General features: G+C 42.8%; 2 protein-coding genes across 2 annotated transcripts in view; one reads left to right on the forward strand and one right to left on the reverse strand.

Annotated features, from left to right (window-relative positions):
- On the reverse strand, positions 1-6,039 carry eevs (2-epi-5-epi-valiolone synthase; the record flags this gene model as incomplete). The annotated part of the gene is given in 6 exon segments (XM_080000428.1): positions 1-150; positions 318-458; positions 460-591; positions 595-693; positions 697-829; positions 5,975-6,039. Coding segments are annotated over 6 exon segments (720 nt in total).
- The window catches only part of LOC307230194 (uncharacterized protein), a gene marked incomplete at both ends in the record, with an annotated part of 21,965 nt that continues 10,794 nt past the window's right edge, over positions 6,038-17,208 (forward strand). Inside the window, 6 exon segments of the mRNA XM_080000429.1 lie at positions 6,038-6,095; positions 7,491-7,639; positions 12,760-12,796; positions 13,326-13,422; positions 14,942-14,974; positions 14,976-15,119. Coding sequence (XP_079856555.1) covers positions 6,038-6,095; positions 7,491-7,639; positions 12,760-12,796; positions 13,326-13,422; positions 14,942-14,974; positions 14,976-15,119 — 518 coding nt within the window.

The following is a 17,208-nucleotide window of genomic DNA, read 5'->3' on the forward strand; positions in this document are numbered from 1 at the left end:
CTATATTTGCTTTGAGAGCTCAGTTACCATCTTGAGCTTGGGACTGATGAGATGGCTGTCCACTTGAAGTCCATGAAGTCCACTTGCCTTCAGGTCCTCCTCCCAAAGCTTATGGGCCAACACCTCCAGCATGGTCCAATGGCTAGATGGCTGCAGAGCGACATCGCCTTTAAGCAGTAACCTCCGTACACAGAGCCGTTAGACTGGAATCGGGTGTACAGCAGGATCTGGCTGTGTCTCTCCAGCACCTAAAAGAGCCCTTCATGTTTCATCAAGGCCATCCGTGAGGAGAAAAGAAGATCAAGCAAGATTGGAACAATGGGGGCATTTGGAAGGCAGGAGAGCAGTGTGGTTGCGACCTGGATGTAAGGGGTGTGTCGCCTGTAAAGGGAGGCGACAATGTCCGAGCACATCCCTCCACCAATGGCCATGATATCCGTGGAGGGATGTGACCGTTTTTCTCAATCTGTGCGCCAGGTCGATGGAATACTTGTGGAACGCCTCAAGGATCTCCACGACCAGCTCCACTGACTTGTTCTCCTGTGTGGCGGGCAGAGCGAGGGTTCGATACAGGACGCTGCGGGCCACAAACTAGTCAGTCATCTTGGGGCCGTAAAGGTTGTAGACCATCTGGTCCATGGCGATGAATTGCATGAGGGGCTTGGGATTATTTCTACTGTCTTCTAGCTGCTTTTAGTCCCTTATGTGTCCCAGCAACAGCATGTCGTTGCTCAGGTCCAGCAGCCCGTGGGTCCCAGTGACCTTGTAGGTAAAGCCGATGGGGCTGACGACTGTCCAGGAGGTGTCCTTCAGTGTGATGCTCTCATAGCTGCCGTGGGAGACACAGATGAGGAATTGTTCAACATTTAATCAAGCTGTCAAGCCTTAAACTTAATTCACACAGATTTTAATACTGTCATAATCCTTTTATTGCTATACCCTTGATGTTTTACATCATAACATACATTTATTCAGTGACTAGCATAGTCCAAAAAGTCATGATAGTGAAAGTCATTATGACTTGGCCAAGCCCACCAGTTCCGGGAGATGGCGAGGGACCACGACCTAGACAGTGAGAGAAAGCTGAGCTGCCGTCTGCAGCCGCGTCTTACTACGCCAAACAGGCTGCTTCACATGGCCCACAGTTTGTGTGACATAACTGATCATGTGAGGTGAATTTTAACATGATGTAGCCCTGTCAATGGAGTTTGTTTCAACAGTTTCTAAGATCATTAAATATAGTGATGCCTATTTATGCTGTTTAAGCATAACCTAAAATGCTGTCTGTCTGTCGGTCCGTCCGTCCGTCTATCCATGAAGCCCTGCTAGAACGTAACTACATTCAAGGGCTGTATGGATGAATTTAGCAATACCCCATAGTGAACACCAACATGTAACATTCCCTCAAGGATGAAGACAAGGTTTTGCGTCAGAGCCTTTATCGCATTTCAGTCCTCCAGGAAAGCGGAAGATTAAGCACAGCGTGAACCCTCAACCCTTGTCCGACCGGTCGCCAGCAGGATGGAGAGTCTGAACCGGCGACCATGTCGGCGCAATGTCACGGCGCCCCACTTCCCTGTGCTTCTGAGCTTTCAAGCCTTGATTTGTTGTTGGGATACTTAAGGCCACACTGTCTGGGAGAGAGACTGCATGTAGAGGAGCATGCGTCTAACTCAAACACATTGAATAGTGTTTTTTTAGAAGTGGCATCATATGGGATAATGTCAAAGATGGGATCTTGTTTTAAAAAATAATCTGACGGATTACCACATTAAAACAAGTATGCGGCTTGGTTAACCACGTCACTTCTCTCTGGGGTTGTTTGGAAACTAGAGATCCTGGCAACATGAAAAAAACATGCTGCTCCACTGTTATCAAATCGGCTTTTTAGGGCGTTTGTCCCTGATGCAAGAATTTGCAGAGCTGCATTTTAACTCCTTCGCTATGGAATCCTGAAAGTGCCACAATGATAAATAAATATATAAATAAAAATATAAATAAATGAATAAATTATTAAAATTAATATATAATAATTAAAATTAATAATAAATAATAAAAATGTATAAATGGGGAAACATAAAAAGAAAGAAAAAAACATTTGGAAAATATATACAGAAAAGGATGGACAAATCTTAATACAGAAATCTACACTGGTGTGAATCTGAATTTATTACTGCTTTCCACATTTCTTTTTTATTCATTTTTATATCTATTTTCACATTTATTTCCAAATACATTTCTTTATTTATTTTCGTATATATTTTGACATTTATCTATTCATTGATCTATGTATATTTCTCTATTTATTTCTGCTTTTCCTGATGAGCACAAACTGTCAATCAACTTGTTTTGGTCCACACATTAAGTCCAGACAGCTGATGACTGGTCATGTCAATGTTCTGCGTTCACAACAACTGGGAATTGGAAACTTCCCACCTCCACTGAGGAAAATGAATGGCCCTCTATCTCATAATTCCTAGACGGAAACTGATGACTGGGTTCCCCAACGTGTTGTTCTGTAACGCCACCTAAACGTAAATCACCAATGCGGCGTTCATAGTGAACGGCATAGAAGTATATTATGAAGGGTAGGAAGTTGGCAAGTTCCCCAGCTACTAGTCATGAACGCAGCATTAGCCCGTAGCCGCCAAGACATATCAAATGATAATATATCAAATATATATATCAAAAATCATAATGGCTTACGGCAGAATTTGAACAAGAGCTGAGAAGTGAACTCGGACAAGCTATTTTAACTCTTGCTCAGTGGGTGGAGGAAAGTGGTGATTCAGAATTAATTTTGACAATGGTGGAAGTTGTAACGGTGGAAACGCGCTGACAAGTACAGATATTGATGAAGTTGTACGGCACAATCTGCAGGGTGTAACCATAGGACTCGGCGAGAGATCTGACGAGAGGCCAGCAGCAGCTGGACGACGTCCCCGGGAAGTTCCTCTGGACCGAATCAAGTCCTACATTCCACAGGGTTTACCAGCAGCAGGTTGGAACCAAACTTATACATCTTGGAGCGTTTACTCGGACTTAATGGGAGGGCCCAAACAAGTTGATGTTTGTACTCGTCAGGAAAAGCCGAAATAATTTGAGAAATATATACGGAAATAAATGATTAAATAAATGTGAAAAAAATATATAATAATTATATATATAAACAATTAAATCAAATAAAAAATATATGGAAATAGATGAAGAAATATTTGGAAATAAATGACCAAATAAATTTGAATATAAACAGAAGAAAATATAAAAAAAAACAAATGTGGAAAAAATAACGCAGTAATCAATTGTGATTTACACCAATTTCTATTTCTATTTTAATTTTCCAGATTTAGCAATCTTTTTCTGTATACTATATATTTTCCAGGTGTTTCTTTATCCATTTTTATATTTCTTCATTTATTTATCATTTTATTCATTTATTCATCACTGTGGCACTTTCAGGATTCCATACAAACTTTCCAACTTGTAGTATACACTCACTGGATACTTTATTAGGTACACCCTGCTAGCACTGGGTTGGACCCCCTTTTGCCTTCATAACTGTCTTAATTCTTCGTGGCATAGATTCAACAAGGTGTTGGAAACATTCCTCTGAGATTTTGGTCCATATTGACTTGATAGCAGCACAGTTGCTGCAGATTTGTCGGCTGCACATTCATGATGCAAATCTCCCGTTCCACCACATCCCAAATGTGCTCTATTGGATTGAGGTCTGGTGACTGGAGGCCATGGGAGTGAAATGTGTAAGTACCATAGACATTTGTTCGCCACAGAGCTTTTTCTCTGCAATAATCCAAAAACCAATGGAACAATCCTAATCCCTTTTGTCAAGGAAACCTGGGTGATGCTAACTTCCGGGTTGGCCGACAAAAATACGACATCATACTTTCACCACTCACCCAGAGTTTGAAGTCATAACTCAAGAGTTTAAAATCAGAATTCTGACATTAGGGTTACGCCAATGACTTCGTGTATTAGTCTTTTTTTTCTTTTTAAGGCCAGACCCTGAAGATGCTGGTCCGTGGCGGGAAGATCACCATTAGATGTTGCATTAGAAAAAAAATTGGTGCCGGTCCACGTGTCCTGGAAGATTTCAATGTGCCAGACATATGGGAGAAATTCCCCTCAAATATTACCTGTGTTTATTGAGCTTAAAAACAATTGATAATCAGGCTGTATAGAGCATTAAGTCATGAAGGCAAGGAGATTTATAATATATTTTACTGAATATTCAAAATAAAACAAGTCCCGTCAGGAAAATAATAATAATAATAATAATAATAAAACATATTATATATATATATTACAACTTCAAATTAAATAATTTCCGTTCGTGAACAATAAGTAGCAAGTGCGGCAGCTTTAATTATCATTTCACTAAAATAAAATTTTGATCAGATTCCACTTAAACAAGAATAAAATAGTGGAACTTAGCACTTGTGTTGCCAGATCAGAATTGCCAGGCTGCGCCAATCGATCTACTGCGTCTAGTGGATCAGTTACTCCACAGCGCTGTGTTCGCCAGAGCAAGATTCATCCCGAAAGTGAAAACTATGAGTCGTGGTGGAAGGTTCGACTCCTTTTTGAGATTCGGCTCTTGACAACTCACTCGGTAAACAGAGTTGTTCGATGTTCTGCCTCGGTTGTCGGCGTAATGAACGACGAGCGAGAGTCAGAAGAGTCGGGTTCGGCTCGGAGTTGTGAATGGGATCCTCACACGAATAATTGAATTCTGTCAAAATGATTGATTTTGGTGCAATGCAAAGAGTCAGTCACCTTCGATTTGAATTGGGCTGAATGCCTTGACCTTTTTTTGACTTGGCCTTCAGTCCTCGGTGATTATTTTCAGTTTGTCGCTAGCTCGCCCACTCTGGGATGACTCCCGACTCCGGAGTCATTCATACGAGTTGTTCGGTTTGAGCGAATTGCATTACTCTTAGTAGGCCATAATAATAACCACAGTTATTATACATGTTGCTGACGTTTTTCCAGTGCTTTACAGGATGGTGGTGTAGTGCTTTGGGATAATTTAATTGTAAAAAGTGTGCCGTGGTAGAAAAAAGGTTGGGGAACACTGGGTTAACGGCTGTGAGGTTCCACTGAGGTCCGTTTGGAGACACTAGACCAAAATGTTGTATAAACAGCTAAACAGTTTCCCCTTATACAGGAATAGGTTGATATCACTGCTTTTTAAAATCGAATCGTTTTGTTGCTACGTCTTGTCAAGGCAACGGTGCGGAACTGTTTGTCACGGCCTTTATCAACGCAAACAAGAACAACTATATCAAGTACTAGTTCAACCTGTTCGTCCCCGACAATTCGCACGTGATGCACGTCTGTTGTTGTTGTTGTTGTTGTTGTTGTTTTTCCCCCTCACCCATGAGAATGTGTCTAAGCGTTTTAAAGTTAGTTTAAACACCTGTCTTGTTTTCCCTTCAAGGTCATAGTCCCCTCAGAGACGGCAACATCATCATCCATCAGTAGCAAAGGCCACTGCCCTGTCCTATGGAGCGCCACGGCACGCCAGCGGTCATACGGACCCTAAATCAATTAGAATCTGAATCTGAATCAGTTTAATGGGCCAAGTGCCTTTTCATGTACAATGAATTTGTCTTGGTTATGGTTGTAGTGCAAAAAGACAAGCAGCATAAAAAAACGGAATGCTTAACAGTCTTAAAAAAACAAGAAATACAGAATATGCTAAATGTGCTCTACCCGCGAATAAAGAAAAATTACAAAAAAAAGGCTATTGTTGGATATCTCTGTACATGATGAATAAAAATAATAATGTGTATACATAAACAGTATGGATAAACTAGACTAACTTATTACAGTGTTATTACATAATATTTATGAATCATTGCATGTTTATTTCACAGTTATTACACCGTTATTGTATAGAATGATTGCAGAGAAAGCATTGAAGATATTGATATTGTATTTTGGTTTTGCTGACCCTGTCATCTTGTTATTGACCAGACTGCGTCTGGATGGGCAGAGGGCCGGCGCCAAGGTGGCCATGGTGGACCTGTACGGGAGGAAGGCGGAGGCTGTGGCGACAGAGCTCGTGCTGAAAGGTCAGGGGGGAACATCCTGAAAGCTTTCATCCACCTATTTGGAAGGTAGAGTAGAATTTATCCAAATCTAGGAGTCATCCGAACCAGCTCCTTTCTCTCCGATCACCTACCACTGTGGCTTTCTTGGCAGTGGATGCAGATGAGGTCAGATGGAATAGAATAGAACTCTACTCTCTTAACCTACCTTAGGCAAGTCATAGATTTAGATGGCACACCAATTTTGCTTTAATGCAGATGTTCCTCAGATTGAATTTGTTCTCCAGAAGGGAAAACTATTCAGATGGTTCAGACAAATCACACTTTATTCATTCAAGGTGTATGCATTCATACGGTATGTCTAACGTACAGTATGCCATATGACCCACAGCTCTCCCCCTGCTCCAGGTCTTAATGTTGCTGTTATTCAGGTGTTAAACACCTGGAATCCCTGCGGTTTCAGGAACCGCTGAATACCTGATCCTATGACTAACTATTCTTGTTTTTGTTGATTTTTGGCTAGTTTTAAGTTGTTGTTTTGACACAATGCACTCACAATATTTAAGTGTGTATCATATTGCACTAACATACCAAAAACAATATTAAAAAAATGCACTTAGGTTTGCGGTTGCTCCAATGGTCGATGTTTGCTTTGATTGTTTATAGCCTCTCATGTCAGTCGCTTTGGACAAATTGTCTGCTAAATAAATACATGTCAATGTAAACACTATAGCCTGTAAGTTCATTCTCGGCCAGCAGATGGCGGCCTACTAAAAGATAAAAATAACTGAAACGTTGGCCTTAGGTCTTTTGGGAACTACAACACGTGTGTTGCTGTTCTCTATGGATGCGCCTTATTTATTAGTCAATACTGAAGTCAGGTTGGTTTACGAGTGATGTGTGTATATAATAATAATAATAATAATAATAATAATAATAATAATAATAATAATAATAATAATAATAATAATAACAACTATAATAACAGTAATAAAAATACTGATGACTATAATAATATGTAAACCAGCTAGTGTTGCTACTAATATGAACTACAGAGTACAGTATGATATCAGACCAATAACCAATAAATTACAGTTTGAATTCAAGATGTATTATTATTATTATTATTATTATTATTACTACCAATAATTATAACAAAATAATAAAAAATGATGTGATAAATATAATTTATATTTTATATTCTATATTCTTTATATTCCATAATTTCACAAAATCTGCATCACAATATAAAAATAATTTAATTGTGTGATACTTCTATTCTATATTAGTAATCATCGTCCACGCCAAATATTTAGAAATGCCTTCTTTATTTGTAACGCGCGCTGTAATATCAGAACCGGTTTCTAATGCGTGCATCGTGACAGGCTTTCGTTCATTTTTCTTGTGAGGTGAAGTGAGGATCATCGGCGTTGCTCTCTGACACTGCTGATGGTGGCGTTGCTGGTGGATGGAGGCGGCGTCAGAGCTCGGCCAGTGAAGGCACAAGCCTGGGGGAGTGGGACCGCACCTTCCCCGTCAACCTCCAGGGCACGTTCCTCTGCTGCCAGGTGCCCCCAAACCTTCTGTAATTCCCTGAGGTTCTTCACTTTTTTTGTTTATATATATATATAAAAAAAAGTTAAAATTGAAATGACCGTTGTTCAACCGGTTGATCACAAGTTGAGTTTAATGTCCTGCAAAGATTGCTGTTTCAGCTGAAAACATTCGACTATATTTGCAGGAAGGACAACGTGAAATATTATAAAGCGCTGTCCACTAAGCGAGACCCAAACAAAACCAAACTCACCAACTAAAGTTGGTAAATAGTGATTTAAATAAACAGGAATGAAATGTACACAGTTAAAATGGTTAATTGGACCAGCATAGCCAAAATACAACCACTTTTTTCAACCAGGCAGGTAAAACATGACATAGCTAGATAGCTAAACAGATAATAAAAGAAATAATAAAAGTTGTGAAAATAGAAACAATAAATCTAAGAATAATCACCAAATGACCAAATAATGAACCTCTGTCACAACAATTCACATTCAGGTAAAAGCGATAAGAATGAAATTATTGCATATATGCATATGGATATATGCATATATATATATATATATATATATACTACCGGATGTTATTTTGCCGTTCATATCAATTGTTGCCACTTTAAGTCCCATTAATGTTGTTTTGCCTACAAGTTTGGAGCACAATAACCAGCAGTGTATCCACATAACACGCCAGCACACATGGTTGGTTGAAAAAAGGTCATTTAAAAATATGTATATATTTTGTAAAATATTTTAAATCGCAATCAGTATCGCTGTTTAAATGTGAGTTAATAAAAGTTAATAATCGGATCATAAGGACCGTGACAATATTTAAACCTGAGCTAAAGGGAGAAAAATCCGCTTGTGGTAAATAGGATATGATTTTTTTCCCCGGAAAATTCTTTCATTTTAGTGAATATGACTAAGGTAGCAAGAAAATTAAGGAAGTAATTAATTAGTTAATCATTTATTGTTTTTGCAACATAATCCAGAAAACTGCGGTTTACCGATCACCAGTCGGCTGGGGTGAAGTCACTAGATTAACCAGGGTGTTGTTTGTTTTCGGCTCTGTTCTGTGTTTGTTTGGACCTTAAGGGGACCTGTTATGTTCCGTTTTACACAAGTAAAGGTCCCCAAAACATGTTTTTTAATTTTTTTGCTGAAAATACCACTTATTGCATTCTAGGCATTCTAACATGCCTCCATACCAATCTAAAATGGGCTGTTTTTGTGGGAGGAGCCACCCTCCCAAGGCCCTGAGTGCTGTGAGCCAATGGCGTTCGAACTTGGCTTCCGGGTTCCGAGGTATTTACTCCGTAACTTTGCTGGACTGATTCTTCTTTTGCTGTTTTCACCTTATCAGTATACAAAAATGTTCTAAACAAATGTAAATGTTGGAAAACTAAATAAAATAAATAAAAACATCTACAATAAAAACACAGAATTTTTTTTGGTTTTGTTTGGAGAAATGCACAGCAGATCGGGCGCCGCAGCCTACCGTCAACCATGATTTTTTATTTTTTATTATTATTTTTTTTTTAGAAATAAAGAGCAGAATTATTTTTAAAATACTTACATTTCCATCGTCGGCAGTTTCTTCATGGACATTTGTTATTAATTACTCTTTATCTTATAAGATTTGTTTGTTGAGTTAGGTGAGGGTGGTTATAACTATACCGAGTCACAACGTGACGTAGTACTGAGACACAAAACTGAACAGCTCGTTTCAGACATGTTTTCTGAAACAGACAACTCACAAAAAATGACTGGGTTGTCTTATTTCACAGTTTGTGTGTTAGTAGGCCCATCAGAGACCCAGATGTTGGCGCACAAGCACTGAAAAAGTGAATTTTGCATATTAGGTTCTCATTCACTCTCTATAAATGTTTTTTTGATGATGATGAAAATTAGATAAAAATGTGTCTAATTGCAACTTCAACAACACAAATGAAACAGTGTCGATCAAAATGAAACCAGTAATGTAGTCATGTGATATTTATCTAAAGAGCAGAGATAGATTTTGCTATGGGGCAATTGTGACCACATTCATTTTTTTTTTTTTTACCTGTGCTGTTAGCATGCTGGGCATGCAATAGATCTATATGCCATTTAATCTAGGACAGAGTTAGTCTGCAAGTGGAGTTCAAGTTCTCAACCTGCAATGCAACTCTTTATTCATTCTTAAATCATCAAGAACTGCTGCAATAACTCTGTCCTGTGGACGACCTGTAGGATGACAGGAGCACAGATTTTGTTGTACAGAACCGTCACCAACCCCCCTCTTTGGAGAACTATTTTACCATGTTTGGGTTTATAAACAACTGATCACTACTCCAAGAGGGGGAGAATCACAATGGGTGAGACAATTAAACATAGAACCAAGCAACATTTACACGGAAAGCATAAACATCGGAACATGTATTGAAAATGTTAATCAGGTCCAGGAAAACTGGAACAACAACTGGTCACGTGGCCTCTTGCTGTAAATGAGGGAGGAAAGGAGAGGGATGCAACCAGGAGGGTGCTGGGGTGCATTCAAAGCAGGTGTGGTGGTGTGTGTGTGTGTGCGTGCGTGCGTGCGTGCGTGCGTGCGTGGGGACTTATCCTAATTGGTTCCAGTGTATAAGATCGGTATTATGTCGTGGCGCCTCCAAGCAGCGGAAAAGACCCCAAAGACCCCCCCGAGCTCCGCAGCCACGTAGACACCGGACGCCTGGCCCCGAGGAGCATAACCCAGTCCCAGGGAGCACGAGGAGAAGCCGCACTCCAGGGGTGCACACATACAACCCACCCCCAAGTGCAGGCACAAGATGCAGCCGGGACGCAAAACCCGGGCCGTGGGCGCCAGGCACGGGCGGGACCCCCATGACCACCCACACCCCGCGTTAGGGTGAGGCCCGGCCCACCACAGCCGACCAGACGCCCCATCCGGCCGTGAGCGCCGAGTGGCCACCCACGTAGCAGAGTGTGCTCAGCGCGAGGTACCCGGATGGGTGGGAGGCCCCACCCCCGCTGACGCCATCAGGCCGCCAGATATATGGGCTCCCCCGAGCACACACACACACCAACACAGGCTTTTTGTTTCATTCAATAAGGAAACAGAGTAAAATAAAATAACCTACATCTAAAATAAAAACAACATTTTTTTTTATTTGGAGGACCAGGGCACGGGGCCCAGCAGGGTGCAGATCGCGGGCGCCCCGATGAGCACCAGTTGCACCGTCGGTACTTACGCCACTGCTTGCCAGGTGTATTTACTCGGCCCTCACTTTTACCAGCACAAGAATGTGTATGTGAGTGCGTATACAGTAGTTATTGAGCTGCTGCAAAAAGTGAAAAAAAAAAAAACGGGTAAAAGACAGTCTTTTGTTACGGCTGCATTCTGCCCCGCTGCTGAACTCAAGGTGAGCATGCTTTTTATTTATTTATTTTTTATTTTTTTAAACAACGGGATTTAGGAGCTGTTCTCTTTTAGCGCCTAACTTTTACCCCAGTTTTTTGAGCCCGCTGATCCGACGGCATGAGAGGTACAATGTGTTGTGATTGCTCCTCGCCTCTGCGGTTTTGCATCATAATAAACATCCCCCTTTCTTCAGCGGAGGAGTCTTTTGGAAGGATGTGGGGAAAGGGAAGGCAACCTGAGGTCCGACGCGGGAAGGGGAAGGGAGGATTTGGGGAGAGGGGGGAGAGGGGAGGGTTCCTGTGCATTTGGCAGAACCCCGGCGGCCTTGTTTGAACAGCGGAAGACATCTTTTTGTTTTTTGTTGTACCTTTTTTTTATTTTTTTACTGGGAGCCCTCATAAAAAAAGCCCTTGTAATTCACAGCCGGGCCGTCGCCTTCTCTCCAACAGGTTCCTCTGGAGGAACGGCAGCACTTCATCAGCGGTCGAAGCGGCCAGTAAACCATAATGCCATATGGACCTGGGTGCATGGGGCTGCAAATGGGAGGGCCAGTGTTAAAATGGAGAAAAGGAAAAAAGAAAAAAATGGATCAATTACTCACATTACACGCAGTCTTTCCGGAATTGAACTTTATTGGTCTGGACATCTGTTATAATATTGTCATAATTGTGTAATCAGATGGGACCTGTTCTAGCCAAAACTAAGCCCCCACTGCCCCACCCATCCCCCACCACCAACAAAAAAAAATGAAAAGAAATGCCGCAAATGCCCGATTAAAGTGTGCAATGACAGCTTTTTGTCCATCTGCCCGAATGGAACCTGCGTGTGTGTGTGTGTGTGTGTGTGTGTGTGTGTGTGTGTGTGTGTGTGTGTGTGTGTGTGTGTGTGTGTGTGTGTGTGTGTGTGTGTGTGTGTGTGTGTGTGTTCCACTCCAGAATGCTGGTCATAAACTGTTGGTGAACGGTAAATGTCCCCGATGGTCACCTCCCCCGCTTTCTGCTGTAGTTTTGCTTGTGACTTGGGGAGGAAGCCAAAGTCAAAATTCTCCCACCATGTCTCCCATCTTGGATCAGTCTCCATTCTGGATCCATCCATTTTGGGTCCACAGAGTATATCATTTTCAAGTCTTCATCTTCCCAGCGGTGTTCCAGTACGTGTGGCTCCTCATCTGACAGGAGACCATGTTTTCTCCCGGTCTAAAGTGGCCAATAAGTCTCTCTCTCTCTCTCTCTCTCTCTCTCTCTCTCCTCTCTCTCTCTCTCTCTCTTTCTGCAGGGGGGATTACCACTCTTAAAGATGGTGAAAAACATCAATCCAGGTTTATTTGAAGGATGAAGGCCTTTCTCTGAATGGTATTTCGGAGCCGTATCGTCTGGTCTCGAGCGCGGATTAGCACTGTTAGAGCGTTTTGAGCTGTGTTTCTTGCACCCCCCCTCGATAAGTCGTATTTTCACCTTCAGTCTGTGTGTAACCCCCCCCCCCCCCCCCACGGGCTCCACACCTCCTACTTTCCCCACTCCCTCTGTGGGCTGCCGTCAACTACCACCACTACCCCCTTCAACCGGGATCCGCATCCGTTTGGACCATGTCTGTAGGCTCCGCAATTGGCTTCACTCTGGCCTTAGTCCACAAACTCCAGCCATCTTTTATCTTCAATCTTACAATCCCCTCCACCCCCCCCCCCCCCACCCCCCATCCCCATTTATGTGCGCCATACACAAAATTGCTCCAGCCGCCTCCCCAGGACCCCACCTCTCCGCAGCTGGCTGGTATTCATCATCTCGGTCTCTGCAGTGAAGTCATTTGGCAGTCGGACCGGCCGAGGTGACGGAGGGTTAACTACTAAAGTTGTATGTAACTCTGTCCCGGCCCGCCGTGATTAATCAACCAGCGGAGAAAATGGGCCCCCTGTCCGGGCATCCCATGCAGCGTGCAGCATCTGTGATGGTCAAGGCAAACAAATGGCATCCCGCCTTTTGTTGCTGGGGCCGGGGCGCTTAACTGGACGTCGCCAGCAATTAATTTTACGCAGCACTTCCATCCTTTGGGGTTCCCCCGGGGGGGCAGCAAAAAATCCGATATCTGTAGGTCACCACTCTTTCTTCGAGAATGGAACATTTGAATTTTTTTTTTTGTGGATTTAAATGGATTGAATTGGATCTCTCGGCTTTTCATTGAAGGTGAAACCGGGGTCTCTTTTAACCTTTTTTTTTCCATAGGTAAAAAAAAAAAATCCCAGAGTTTAAACGTGGTTTTGTGATGTAGGCCAACCTCATTTGTCCGTGTCCTCCACGGCAGTGCCCCATTCCCAAAAGCAACCACCCTACAACGCCTCCGAAGCCGGCGTCGTAAAGCTGACCCAGGCTCCCCCCCACCACCACCTGAAACCCCTGCTGTCTTCCTCCTCCGCTTTACACCTAAAACACACAAGTCCACCTTTCTTTCTTTCTTTCTTTCTTTCTTTCTTTCTTTCTGTCTTTCTGTCTTTCTTTATGTCTTTCTGTCTTTCTTCCTTTTTGTTGAGCGTCAGTAATGGATGGAGCTGCCACGGAAAAGTGGTGATTAGTGTATTTGCCTTCGTGTGAAGAGACCCTCCATTTGAGAGTGATGCACTAATTTAAGTCCTCAAACAATGCATCAGCGCTTAATTAGATGACGTCTTGAGGGATGAATCAAGCAAACACTTGCTCTAATTGTTCTATTCAATTAGGGAATCGAATTAGCATCCTCGCGCGAGTGTCGTTGGAACAATGGCGCCTTGTTTGTATCCGTGTGTCTGTGAAGCCATGCGGTGGCTAGAGAAGTAATAGGGGAAAGTGTGTGTGTGTGTGTGTGTGTGTGTGTGTGTGTGTGTGTGTGTGTTAAGCGGAGCATCCCTTAGCTCCAGCCGTCCCACAGCAAATCCATCCGGCGCGGCGCAGGGCGAGCCGGGGCGCAGAACAAAGCGCCTGCTCGCTCGACACGCTCGGCTTTATTTATCGCCAGCTTGTTTGCTAATTTTAATTTGCGAAGAAGCCAGTTCTCTTTCCAACACCCGCCCCCGCCTGCCATCTACCGACCCGGGCGTCTCAATGGGCCGCTGATTTCATTGAAGTGACAGTCGGTAAATATGCATAAAAAGGTACACAATTAGCCCTCGCGAGGTTGACTGCCGCCTGATTCCATTGGCAACTTTAGGCGGCGGCGGCGGCGGCAGGTGATAAGCTGCATTATCTCGAAAATTGGCTGTGGGAAAACAGCACCTCTGATTGCCAGGGAGGGTTCCAGATAACAGGCCAGCTGAAGAGAAATATAATTGAGGTGGAATATGTTAACCAAGGTGTCACACGCTCCTTTGGAAGTGCTAATTTAGCCCAATGTTGGAATTCCGTGTATCAAGGCGAGCGGGGGGGGGGGGGGGCGGGAAGACATTTTTGTGAGTCACTGTCACGTCAACTGTGAGAGAAAGTCAAGACACGGGCGTGTTGATGTGTTTATTTGAACACCGGGGTCTGTGACGCGGTTATGGAGTGTAGACGAGCGGCGCGTGGTCTTGATGGACTGTTAGCCACATGGAGTAGAGCTCAAGCTCTAGGGTGGCCATTTCCTTATAAACACCACCGCGAGGGCAGTGTTCCTCTGCATTTTTAAAGAAGTTCAAGCATATGCTTTGAAGTGAAATTATTTCCGAAAGACGTCCTCATTGGAGTGCCAGTCAGGGGAAAGTGGACTCTTTACAGTCAACACTGTCATACTTTCCTTTCTCAAAAGGATAATTGGGTTTATTTTCGTTGCCAAACCGCCGTGTCGCTCTGAAACGGCACGGCTGTCACTCGTTGCTCCGAAGTGCGATGCCGCTTCTGATTTTGTTGTGTTGTGTGGCTTTCCCTCCGTCTCTCACTCCCTCCCTCTCTCCCGCTCTCTTTTCCTTTCAGGGGGATTGTTGACACCCCTCTCATCCACTCAGAGTCTGAGGCCTCTGGTGCAGCGCTGGCTGTCAGATATCCCCGCTGGTAGACTGGCTCAAGTGACAGACCTGCAAGCCGCAGTGGTCTACTTGGCATCTGACGCCTCCGACGACATGACAGGGCATAACTTAGTCATAGAGGGTGGGCAGAAACTGACTTTTCTTTTTTCATTCCACCGTCGCCTCTGGGTTTTTTTTTGTTTCGTTTTCTTGTTTTTTTTTCTTTACTTCTGGGAGCGGGGGGGGGGGGGGTTCGTATTATCCCCTTTCAATAGGGTCGCGTTGGAAACGGGGGGGGGGGGGGTGTAGTGATGAAAGCCTTTTTTTTTTTTTCAAAAATAAAAGTAATTTGATTTGCGCTCATTAAGAAGGTGACTCAGTCGGGAATACGACGACTGTTGTGTTTGCTGGTCCGTAGACCTTCCGTTCATTTGATTTTATTATTCGGGAATGAAAATCGGAAAACAGATTTCAGGGCCCGATTTCAAAATGTGATTGTGTCGTTGAGTTAAACAAAAAAATCTTTACTGACTCAAAATACAGTTTATAAAAAAACACATTGTTTTTTGTATTACTGTTTCGCAATTGTCAGTATTTACAATCCTGCGTTTGTGGCGGGGAAATAAGAAATAATTTAAAATAAAAATAAATGTGATTTTTTTTTTAACACTTTCAAATTATAGAATTCTGCTGACCATTAAGCATTTTTAGTGAACACCCTCCCACAGGTATTGTTTCGTATTTTTACACTCTCTGTGCAATTACATCAATTATACATAGACATATACACACAAAACGAATTATCAGTAAAGTTGAATAATAATAAACTTGTAGTATATTTAGTCAGGAGTGGTCAGTGAATTGGATATCAAGGAGGTATATGCACTGCAGTATATACTCTGGTACCAGTATTTCTAACTCGGTCGGCCATACAATCGGTCCCCCAAGTGAGGACTCATGAGAATCATCTTAATTGCTCCCCGCACTGTTTTCCCGTTGGAAAAACAATACTTAAAGGAGAGGTGAGGCCAGGATGTGACCCCGGTCCCCGCAATTACACCGAAAGGATCGGCCAATTAGCAAACGTGTTGGTGTTTATGCGAGGCAACTTCAGCTCCTCACTATTAGTGGCCGCGCACGCCATTTGCATAATTGGGGGGGATTGGTCATTAACGGGAATGGGCAGTGAGAGTGATCTTATTAAGATATGGAGATAGATCAGATCACCCCTTCTCATCAGTGCTATTTAGCTCTAACTGCGGGATGTTTTTTTTTTTTTTTTTTTTTTGCACACTCGACATTACCAAGGCCGCAATATCAAACTTTTCTTTTTGCATAATGTAGCATGCAACGCTCTATACAAGTCATTACCCAGCATGACCACTGAGGGCCAGTCTAGAGACGGCGAGCTCCCTGTGCCACATACACAGACACACACACACACACACACACACACACACACACACACACACACACACACACACACACACACACACACACACACACACACACACACACACACACACACACACACACACACACACACACACACACACAGGGTTCTAGAGAGAGGTTATCAAGCACATTATTTGCCATTATTTGAAGGCAATAACAATGGGTACATAAAATCTGCTTTATGTAGATATATGGATATTACCATTAGAGCGGGGGGGGAAAAGGACCAATTTTTTTATGCAAACATCTGGACAGAGAATAGATGATCTGGGAGGAATTCATAAAAAAGTGTAATGAATAAATACAAATGTACCTTCAATTAAATGCGCTTCGCTATTGGAGACGGTTACATTTCCGACGTATGGGAAATGTAACAATGTCCATCTGCCAGAAGATGAACGGAATAATTAAGGTTCAGAGCGACTGCAATACAAACACGAACACTTATTCCTGGTTGATATTGTGGACGTACAGTATAATGTAATATCTATTTATATCAGCAGACCAAACTATTACGTTGGGCAAACACAGTCAGAACTTCTATTAACGTCCTCGGGCCATTTCACTGGTATTTTTTTTTAGCCCAGGGTGGCCTGGAGATTTAAGAGATACTGTACCTGCTTTAAGCTTGTTTTCCAACCCTACAGTACGTCAAATCCCATCAAACGCAATCTATTTCAGTCTATATATTTCAGGGACTTATTTAATTGATTACTTTGTAAAAACAGACGGGGTCTGGGCATGAAGGGGTATCTCAGCTCGCTGCTGGTAGGCGCGCCG

This window comes from Zeus faber, assembly GCF_960531495.2.
Source record: "Zeus faber genome assembly, chromosome: 5".
Classification (NCBI taxonomy): Eukaryota; Metazoa; Chordata; class Actinopteri; order Zeiformes; family Zeidae; genus Zeus; species Zeus faber.